Here is a 10,715-nt window from a genome sequence, read left to right on the forward strand (position 1 = left end):
CAGAGGCAGAGGGAGAAGCAGGCTCCCCGCAGAGCAGGGAGCCCAATGCGGGACTCGATCCCAGGATCCTGGGATCATGACCTGAGCCGAAGGCAGACGCTTAACCGACTGAGCCACCCAGGCATCCCTCAGACTGGGAATTTTTATGTGTTATTTCTTCCCTCCAACCCCACCCCACAAAATGCCACTACCTATTACTTACTTACTTTGAGCAAATCAGGATTTTAATCATTCCCTTTTTCCTTGATTTTTATCCTCTGAAGACCTGCCTGCTGCATTTGCCACAGTTAACACACAGAAACTTCACTTGCAATGAAAGTCATACTTCTCTTGGTAGCCTGTCATTTCAGCATTTTGAGAAGCTAAGTAGCTCTGTCCTCATTAAATTAGGCTCAAATTGGAGGAGAGAATTACAAACTTGAAAACACGGACACAAAATGATAGATTAATGTTATACCTTAATATAACACATGGTGACATGCAGTAAGAGCATTAGACCAATTAGCAAGCAAGTTTTCTACTCGGGTTCATCTTTTCTGCTGGGGAATGTAGCAAAGGGATGGTGATTTGAAGGATGGTATTTATCATACACCCTTGGGTAGAAAGTTACCTCTTTAGTGACATGACCTGCATTCATTTAACGAAGATAGCACCCATCACCTGGTAACACAGCGAAGATCCAAGTGCTACGCCAGAAGTTCTGCCTCCAAACTGACATTTACCCGTCGGACTTTATTTCTAGAAATCATTGAAATCCGTTCTAACTGGGTCTAAATGGGAATTTTAATATATTCCAAAAATATATTCTGCTCTTTTCTTGAGAGCTACCAAATCATAAGTGATGCCATTTAGCAGGTTTGTTGGTTTGAGGTTTTTTGTTTTTTTTTTCCCCCTCCCCCTTTTCTGGTCTCGCTTCCATATCAGCCTGATTGGTAACAGAAAGGAGAAGGAAACAATAAATCTCCCGGTTCCTCCTGGTGTGAATGCCCAATATACTGTCAGAAGCAAAATGTATGGGAAGTGGGGGGGAGTTTGGGTCAGCAACTTGGTGGCAGGGGCGGTGGGGCAGGGGAGGGGATGGTTTTCTGCTGTGGTAAAGCAGAAAAACCCTATCACCGAATTTAAATTAACAGACTCTGCCCAGAGGGGAGCCGTGGTCTTTGTGTGGCTGATTAATGTCAGCCTTGTAAACGCAGTGCTCCAACCACAGGGCTAGCCAGCTGAGCAGGAAGCTCAGAGAACACAGCATCTCCTGCCTGGAGATGGGAGCAAAGCCCGGTGCCTCCGAATAGGGCTGGAAGAGAAAGTGGCAGACCGGGAACATAGGTGATAGTTTTAATTAGATTCCAGCTGTCTGTCCCAGTGAAGGAGACACAAGGCAGCCTGAGAGGCACCTTCCCTTCAGGCATTGCTGCCACAAAGAGCAACATTGTGCGGCTCCAACCCCTTCCTCCCCTCCCTCGGCTCGTCCCAAGCGCCACCGCCGTCAGAACAGTGAGTTACAAATCCTAAATGATCTCCGGTTCTGAAGAAGCAGCACGTCCGGGAGCACATCTCTGGAAATCCTGAAGGGGCTTTGCCTGGGGAGCCCAGGACTTTGTCCCTCGTGCTTGCCTGAAAATGCTAGTGGCAGCGGGCAAATCCGTCCGTCCTGGGTTTCCGCCTCAGCGAAGTGGGTCTTGTAGTTGTCAGCAGAGGCTCAGATGAGAGACCCTGCAGGAATTTCCTGCCCCATCTTATCGTTGGTGAGAGTGGTTGGTGTTCCAGACGCTGGGCGTGGAGGTCAAATCCGCAGGCAATTTGTGGGATTTGAAAACCTGTGTGGTGCATTTATGTCAGTCGCCGATGTGTTTCCATAAACCTGTGTTTGTGACTTTGAGAGGTGTCCTGAGAGCAGCTAAGCAGGCAAGGCAGCTTCTGGGGCAACACAACCAGCTCGGACACCCAGCCAGGGTTCATGCAACCCTATGTCTATTCACCCCCGGAATTGTTGAATAATTTAATCTTGGAGCCACCCTGCAAAGAGCCAGAAAGCATCCCTGAAACCTCTCCTCTGGGCCTTATGTCAAGGGGCAGCAAGGGAAGAGGAAAGCCTTGTTTTTAATCCCCACACCAATAAAATCAGAAGTTGATGTTTATATATCACAGGGTAGTTGTTTTGAAAGAGAAATAAAAGTAAATGAAGACACTTTGGAAAAATGGACTCTCTGGAATGGAACCAAGAACAAGCTCTCAGTGTTGACCTTTTGGTTAAAGCCACATAATACAATTTATGCCATTCCCTCCAGATACATGATTTTATTGGTTTGCTGGGAATTTTGGCTTAAGGGAAATTACACATTGGGGGAATAAAGTGTTTAACTCTTATTACTGCCAAATGCCTGACCCCATAGTGAGGTGTTATAGTGGAAAACAACACAGACTGAGGCCCTCCCCTCTAAGAGTTTACATTCTAGGAGTCCATGATTCCCAAGAGGCATTTTCACATGGTGGTCCTAGCTAAAGACCCTTGATTCATGGCTGTCTTCATTAAGAGCATTTAGGATCAAAATAATGCTTTTTCAGCCTACAAAGTTGTTACCTTTTGCCTCTTATAAATCTTAACACCTGCTGAATTTGGGGTGCATAAACCATATTGAAGTGCTAAGATACTCTGATGAAAAGAGTTAAATTGATCTCCAGAACCAGAAGTCCATCTGATCATCATTCACTAATTTGTTGGTTGTTGGTAGACATTTCCTGGCTGATATGTTTTAGCTTTTTTGTATATCAAGGTAAAATGGTCTTTTGGTAAGTAAGTGCATTTTTTTTAAATCACAGAGCTAGAGGTCACCTTCTGAGCAGATCTTCTCCCTTCTTTTCGATGGAGTGCTCCAGGCTCACTGGCCACTGGATTTCCTTTTTCTCTGTACATTCCCTTACGGCCTTTCCCATTCTCTCAGCGCTGCGAGGCACCTGAGCGCCGGCCGCCCTCACATTCATAGCTCAGTGTGGACTTCTCCTCTGATCTCCAGCCTCCTGCGCTAGCTCCCTCCGTGAACCTCCACTCACATGTGAAAATGCCCATCTGGAATTTAATCTGTCCAAAATGGGGCTCCTGGCCTGTCATCCTCGTCCTCCTGTATCCCACCTGATCGCAGCTCCCTCTTTTCAGCCGCTCAGGCCCAAACCTGAGTCATCCCGGGATCCTCTCTTTCTCTCACACCTGGTGTCCTGCCAGCCCCACCATCAGCAAACAGTCTTTTCTCACCACGTCCGTGTTCAGAACAGGCCGGCACCGACCACGTCTCACGGCTTCAGAGGCCAGCGCCTGAGCAAGCCGCCACTGTCCCATGCCTGCACTCCCGAGGGAGTCCACCAGCTGTCTCGGCTTCCGCGCCCGCGGCTCGTCCGGCTCTTCGCAACCAGCAGCCTGAGTGATCCTGCTCAAATCCGAGTCCCGTGTCCTGACTGCCCGCCCCAGAGCCCTCGGCTGCCTTCCCACCTCAGCACCACAACCCCACTCGGTCTGCTCCCCAGTCTGCTGTCAGCCGGAGACCATCTTCCACTTCTTTCTTCCTGACTGTGGTCACGCGGGCCCTCTTGACGGTGCCCTCCAACACACCAGAGGGGCTTCCACCTCTGCCCTTGTGGGTCCTTCTGCCGGCCCTGTTCTCCCCGCAGATATCTGCGTTGTTCACTCCCTCCCCTCCTTTGGGTTTTTATGCAAATGTCAAGGCCTTCCCTGACCACCTTATTTAAAGTTACCACCCTTCCCTCCACCTCCCACACTCTCTCTCCCCCCCACCCCAGTACTCCCATTCCCCGCCCCTTATGGCTTTATTTTTCTTCCTTTTTACCCCCTAACATGCCATTTATTTTACTGACTCTTTATTGTTTGTTAATGTCTTATTTACTCCCACTAAGTGTAATAATTTCCTCAAGAAGTTTTGACTCTTGGCCATTGCTAAAATCTCTAGCACCTAGAATACTGCCTCATCGATTCCAGATACACATTTGTTGAAGGAATGGATTAATATGTATTTCTTTTTCTGTGGCACATCTTTACCCACATATCTATCAGCATCTTAGAGTTTTTCTTAAAAGATGTGTGGGGTTCTTTAATATGTGAAGAATACCCAACTGTTTATGATATTTCTTGCCAATATTTCACATTTCCTTCCCATTTAATTTAGTTGTACATTTTTTAAACTTTTGTAGGAGCAAAGCTGTTGGTTTCTGTCACCACTGGTCTTCTGTGTGCGGCCCCCTAAGTCAGCAGAGCCGTACTATTCTAGTATGCTCTCGTCGCTCACCTTCTCGCATCTCCCACAGGCATCAACAGGAAGGTGGTGTACTCCCTGGCTGACTCTGCCGACGGGTTCTTCTCCATCGACAGCTCATCGGGCATCATCAGCCTGGAGCAGCCACTGGACCGAGAACAGCGGCCCTCCTACAACATCAGCGTCCAGGCCACTGACCAGAGCCCCGGTCAGGCTCTGTCCTCTCTTGCCACGGTCACCATCACCGTCCTGGACATTAACGACAACCCCCCTGTGTTCGAGAGGAGGGACTACCTGGTGACCGTGCCTGAGGACACCTCCCCGGGCACCCAAGTGCTCACTGTTTTTGCCACCAGCAAAGATATCGGCACGAACGCTGAGATTACGTATCTCATCCGGTCTGGGAATGAACAAGGGCGATTTAGAATCAACCCAAAGACAGGTGCGTACACGGCAACCCACTTAGAACTCACGGCTTCAGTATATCCTGCTTCTCTTAACCATCTAACTGCCCTCTGGGTGGGCTCTTTTTCCTCCTCCTCCCTCCCTCCCACCGGAAGCACATCTTATGGCTGGGCCTGCGTGCTGACCCGAGGGGCCCTTCTGGCACCTGCTTCTGTGGATGCCTCCCTGCCAGGTGTTAAAGCCCCTAGCTGTGGGCTCACTCAGCAAACACTTGACCTCCGGGTGGGCTCCAGGATGTCTCGGAGGAAGGCTCGGGAGCAGCAAGGTGGCTCATAGATGGGGACAGGAAGTAGTATTTGCATACCGAGCATAAGGGTCTCTTTCTTTCCCTGTCTTTTCCATTTTTGCTTGGTTTCATTTTGTGTTGTTTTATCTGGATCATGTGTTTATGTATGTGGAAGTGCTCCTAGACATTAGCATGCACCTGTCCCTGTCCACGCTCAGGCTGCCACTCTCTGGTCACCTACCAAAGCAGACACTGAGAAGTGGTGTGCATGGTGACACATAGGCCTCGTCAGCTCAGCACCCCGGTCGGCTAGAACTGGCACTGTGTTTGGGTCCCGTCCACTACTCCCCATCAGAACACTGCCGTGTCTCACCACGCCCTCTGCAAAACTCAGGGACCGTTTGGCATCACCTAGGGAAAACACGTCTAGAAAGAAATCAAGAGAACAGAAAGAGAACCCTAGGGCTTTCTTTTCATTAGGGAGTTAACTATCGGGGGCACTTTGGGTCATAAAGATGGTGATAAAATAAAGATAGTAATTCAAGAAACAGATTTGGATATTCTTTGAAGAGTAAATATACCTTTCCACTATGTATTTATAGTGTTTGTATTAATGTGTTCAAAGCACTTTCATGGATATTCTCCTTCGTTTACCTATTCCCCTATAAATAGTCATAGTCAAAGGCAGGCCCATTTTTCAGATAAGAAAGATAAGTCTCTCCCACTTCCTGTCCGTTGGACATAATTCCCTCATCACACAAGGAAAATGCACTTGTTGAGCAAGGTGGCAAAAGGAGGTGCATTCTCCTTTGGACAGTTCAGTTAACATGAACAGGAAACTATCATAATTAGCAACATTTACTTGACATGGTGAATATGCCAGATTCCTATTAAATTGTTAGTTATTTCTCTCCTTTTCCATACAAGAAAAACAGAGCTTCATTAAGTAAGTTCTCCAGTGCCCACTGAGAGTCAGTGGGGGATCCAGGATTTGAGCCCAGATCTTCCTGATTCTGGAATACACACTCTCACTTCGTAAGAGCATTGCTCTCTGGGTGGGGGGATGTGCAAAAAAGGGAAGGAGATACAGTCCCCGCCCTTAGGTTTAGGAAGGTGGAAATATTGATGGAAGAATTGCATTAGCAGCTTCTCCCAGCAGTAACTCCATTTATTAAGGTCGTTACTTCGAATTAAAATGTATGGGGTTTCCCTCATTTAAATACATGTTAGACTTGGTCTGTCTAGTTACGGCCATTGTATATGAACACCATGGGGAAATGGTTAAGTGCTGTTTAAATTTGGCACTGGATAACAAGACTGGAATACAAAACAAAACACTAAGGGTGGTAATTGCTAAGAAAACTTAATTATGGGGAGAAAGAGGCTATGGTCATAGGTATGACTTCAGTTTCTCACCTTAAATAGAAGGGCAGCTTTAGCAGCTAGGGAAGGTGCCTGTTGGAGATGGGAATGGATGTGACATACTGACCTTGGTCCTAATGATTGTTTTCCAGTGGGGAGAGAGGTGAATGCCCTTGAGAACTGCACTGCAGGCAGGACGATGACCAGCTTCCAATTGCAGGGTGCAGGATTGGGTCACCTCGCCAGAAAGGGATCGAGTGGGAGGGAGAAGCACTCACAGAGCCCCTCCTAGGGGTGGCACCCAGCCAGGGGCTTTCAACTCTTCTACTTGCTTAACTTAAATCGCGCTGTGACATGGACACCACGTCCTGTAGTCAGGGACACTCAACTCATACGTTCTATTTGACCACTAATCCCAGGTATTTCCTTTTCATTAGGTCACTGTACCTTCAGCTGTCTGAGCTCTTTGCCCTCTTTGTGCTGTAATAGTTTTAGATAAGCACATTATAACTTGGCAAGGCACGTAAGTGGTTAATTGAAATCAGCGAAGTCTGCAGGTATTGACTTGCCGACGGGGAGGTGGGGTCATGCAATCACATCCCCACATCTTAGCTCATTCTCTGTCTGCCTGGGTCCAATTAAGGGATCATCGGGAGACACTTATCATGGAAGCTTGTTTCTGTCCCTTCTCCCTAGCAGCATATGGGCGAATGATGCCAGAGAGTTTCGGGTTGCTTGAGAGAAATCCAGAAACTGTTGTAGAAAACAGGCAAAGACTTTATTTCTCCAGTGTTGCTGTGTTTTAACTGACAGCATTAATCAGACTCTGAGATGCTTTCTGCGGGGCATTAAATAAACAGATTCCTAAATATCTACAATTCTTGGCTGGAGATGATGTTATAAATATTTCCATGATTATGGAACTGCTGACCAGTGTTTTTTTTTCCTAATCAAATCTAAAACTTCCCATTTTTCTTCAAAGGGGGTATTTCTGTCTCTGAGGTCCTGGACTATGAATTATGCAAAAAGTTTTTCCTGGTGGTGGAAGCCAAAGATGGGGGCACACCCACTCTCAGTGCCGTGACTACCGTCAGCATCAACCTCACCGATGTGAACGACAACCCGCCCAGGTTCAGCCAGGACGTCTACAGTGCTGTCATCAGTGAAGATGCCTTGGTCGGAGACTCTGTCATCTTGGTAGGTGCCAGTGGGAGGTCCAGATGTCTGGGACTCATAATCCTAAATAGAGTGAAAAAGTGAGCAAAATCTATCCTGGATTCTCGTCACACTTTCTCTTTTCAGGGTCTTTTTGTCCCCAAGAACGCTAGTCAGTCACCAATCTTTCAACTGTTCCTTCTTTTGTACATTGGAAGCGTCTGATAAATTCATTTATTGCAAGGTGTAAGTGACCAATAATTACTTTCTTCCTTGGAGTGTATGTTTTTCAAGAAAACAAAACAGACCATGGAATACATTTCTAATGATAGCTCTCACCAGTTTCTGACCTTAGATAATAAGTTACTAGGTGGCTAAGGATAAAATAAATCCGCCCCACCCACCCTCTGCACATGCACACACACACACACACACACACACACACAGACAGACACATGCATGCACGCACGCACAGAGAGTAGGACAGCTATGCCCATTTGTAAGACCTGGGACCCTAAGAATAAACCTTTTCTCTGTCTCTTATGTCATGTCTGTCTCTTTTTTTTTTGCTTGTGTCCCATGAAGCTAGTAGCAGAAGATGCAGATAGCCAGCCCAATGGACAGATTCGTTTTTCCATTGTGAATGGAGATCGGGACAATGAATTTGCTGTGGAGCCTGTCCTAGGACTTGTAAAGGTTAAGAAGAAGTTAGACCGGGAACGGGTAAGCTAGTTTGGGCCAGTTCCCCTGCTGTCGACACCAGTCCCTTCACTGGAATTGAGCACAGGCTCCCTGAGTAAAAGTAGGAAGATTCTCCATTCCAAATAACGATAGTAAATAGGATGGGCTGAAATACAGCATGACATATTTGGGTTAAGCCTTAGAAAGAATTTTCTGCCAATAGATACTGGCAGTTTCTTATTTATGGGTGTTTTAAAGAAAGAGCAAAGATGTGTCTTTCTGGATGCTTTGAATTTCAGTCCTTCCTAAAGCGAGGAGGCAGGAAAGTACCTTCAGCACTGGCATCCTGTGGTCCTGGTCTCATTGGCAGCTTTAGGCCTAGATGTGCAGATACAAAAGGATCATTTGAAGGTATTTAGGTCAGAAAGAATGATCCAGAAAACTCCTCCTCTGCCAAGGTTAAACTAAGTTTCTAAACATTGTGTGTTTTGACTAAAAATATATGTCTTCAGAGTGAAATTCAATATGGGAAAAAATGTCACAGTAGTGGTGCTGAAAAGCAGAAACACCTCCCCAGGTGGTATATCCCCGTACCTCCCGAAGGATCAGAACAGAGAAATAAGGTCAGGGCGACAGCTGCTGTGTTTGAACAAAGGCCGAGAGCTGTGGTGCTAACCAGGGGTGGTTTTGCCCCTCCAGGGGACCCTTGGCAATGTTTGGGGACAGTTTTGGTTGTCCCAAATGGGCAGAAAATGACATTGGCTTCTAGTGGGTAGAGACCAGGTGTGCCGCCAAACATCCTACAGGGCACAAGTCAGCCCCGGCAGCCAAGAATTACCTCAGGCCCACATGTCAGGGGTGCCGAGGTTGGGAAACCCCAATCTAGAGAACCAAGAGTGAAGGTGGCTGATCTTCAGCAGAGCACAGCCAAGCTTCAGCACCTCTGAGTGTGGGCAGCGGCAGGGAAAGGCTGCCCTTCGTTACTGTCAGCCGTCTGTACTTTGGCAGGTGTCTGGATACTCCCTGCTGGTCCAGGCAGTAGACAGCGGCATTCCTGCGATGTCGTCGACGGCCACTGTCAACATTGACATTTCGGACGTGAACGACAACAGCCCAGTCTTTACGCCTGCTAACTATACCGCTGTGATCCAGGTGAGCAAAACTCGCCCGCCAGCACTGGGCCTTACGCACTCAGCCTTCTTCCTCTGCTGTGGTTTACTCATCACTTTTTCATTTTTTTTTTTTTTTCCTGTCAACTCATCCTGTCATGAGGCTGGGATGACAAGAGCCTGACTCTTCCACAGCAGCAGCTGACTGATAACCACTGATGAGCACTGTTGCCAGTGGGGTTCTTTCAAGCGCCGGGCACTTTGCATGCACCGCCTGTCCCCACCACAGCCCAGTGAAGTGGGAGGGTGAGGCAGCCCCCACTTTACAGTGAGGGAGCCAAGGGCCTGAGGGGTTCAGTAGCTCACCCACGATCCTGCAGCTGGTAAGTGGCAGAGTGAGGATTTGAACTCAGGTCAGTCTTCTGCAGAAACCGCCCTCTTTTTACCCCAGCGGCAGGCTGCCTTTCTGCCACTCCGTGCTGTCCCAGCATCAGTGGGGGGGGATTGCTCCAAATCGTCTCCTCTGTCCAAGACAGATTGGGCATCAGGAAAGGGCTGTTACGCATTAAAATCAATCTTCCAGAAGCAATTTGTTTAGCACTTTAAATCCACCTGCAGGATGGAGTAGCTTATGGCTGGTAGTCAGCTCTCGGTGGGGCATGACTCTTCTTCCCATCCATTTTTTTTTTTTTTTTTTCTTCCCATCCATTTTTTATTCAAAAGATGTTTCATGAGCTCGGTGCTAGTGGGGGAGCTACCTCTTCTTCCCAACTCCGGGAAGGTCAGGGAATCCAGTCCAGGAATGCTGTGGGCATGGAAGAGCTAGAGGCAACAGGGATTGATACATGTGTTGTGAGGGGCCTCAGAGAGTCCCGAGCACCAGCTCTTGCCTGATCCGGTTTGGCCTCAGAATCGCCTCCCACGGGGTCTGCAGGCTTTGTGGGTAGAAGGAGAGATGAGAGTGAGCCAGGGCTTGAGGGACTTCTTTGGAATAACATCAGGACTCTGAGTCTGGCCGTCCACAGCCGGCTCCCCGCCTCCACCGCTGAGGTGTCCAGGAGTCAGGCCGAGAGAGGAGGCATGCTCCGAGAGCAGGCAGCCCCTCTGCTTCTCGCCTCCCACTTAGCGAAATCGGATTCCTTCCCCAGTGGTATTTCGGTCTTCTTCTCCTCTCTGATGCTCTTTCCAGCAGTCCTGCCTTCTTCTCCCTCTCTGGCTTCCACCAAGCTTCCACCCACCCCCCAACCCCCGCCCCCGCCCCGGGGTCTGCCCCTTCCTGCATTTTCCTTTCTCTAAGATCGCTGTCCTCCTGGTCCGCCTCCCACGGTGGCACTGTCCGCCTTGCCCAGCCTCTGCACGCTCGCCCCAAAACAAAATGGGCTTTGCCTACTCAACATTCAGGTTTATGACACACATCGATCAGCTTGACAGACTGTTTCACATGCACCACAGGAA

The 10,715-nt window shown here is 48.3% G+C and overlaps 1 protein-coding gene across 1 annotated transcript in view; it reads left to right on the forward strand.

Moving 5' to 3' along the window:
• FAT3 (FAT atypical cadherin 3) overlaps positions 1 to 10,715 on the forward strand; it is a 503,865-nt gene that overhangs the window by 437,874 nt on the left and 55,276 nt on the right. Inside the window, exons 13-16 of the mRNA XM_081799014.1 lie at positions 4,315 to 4,704; positions 7,298 to 7,512; positions 8,056 to 8,193; positions 9,160 to 9,303. Of these exons, the coding sequence (XP_081655140.1) occupies positions 4,315 to 4,704; positions 7,298 to 7,512; positions 8,056 to 8,193; positions 9,160 to 9,303 (887 nt within the window). The remainder of the gene's footprint in view (positions 1 to 4,314; positions 4,705 to 7,297; positions 7,513 to 8,055; positions 8,194 to 9,159; positions 9,304 to 10,715) is intronic.

The sequence above is a fragment of the Leptonychotes weddellii genome, chromosome 11, assembly GCF_054177405.1.
Source record: "Leptonychotes weddellii isolate Sample4059 chromosome 11, ASM5417740v2, whole genome shotgun sequence".
Classification (NCBI taxonomy): Eukaryota; Metazoa; Chordata; class Mammalia; order Carnivora; family Phocidae; genus Leptonychotes; species Leptonychotes weddellii.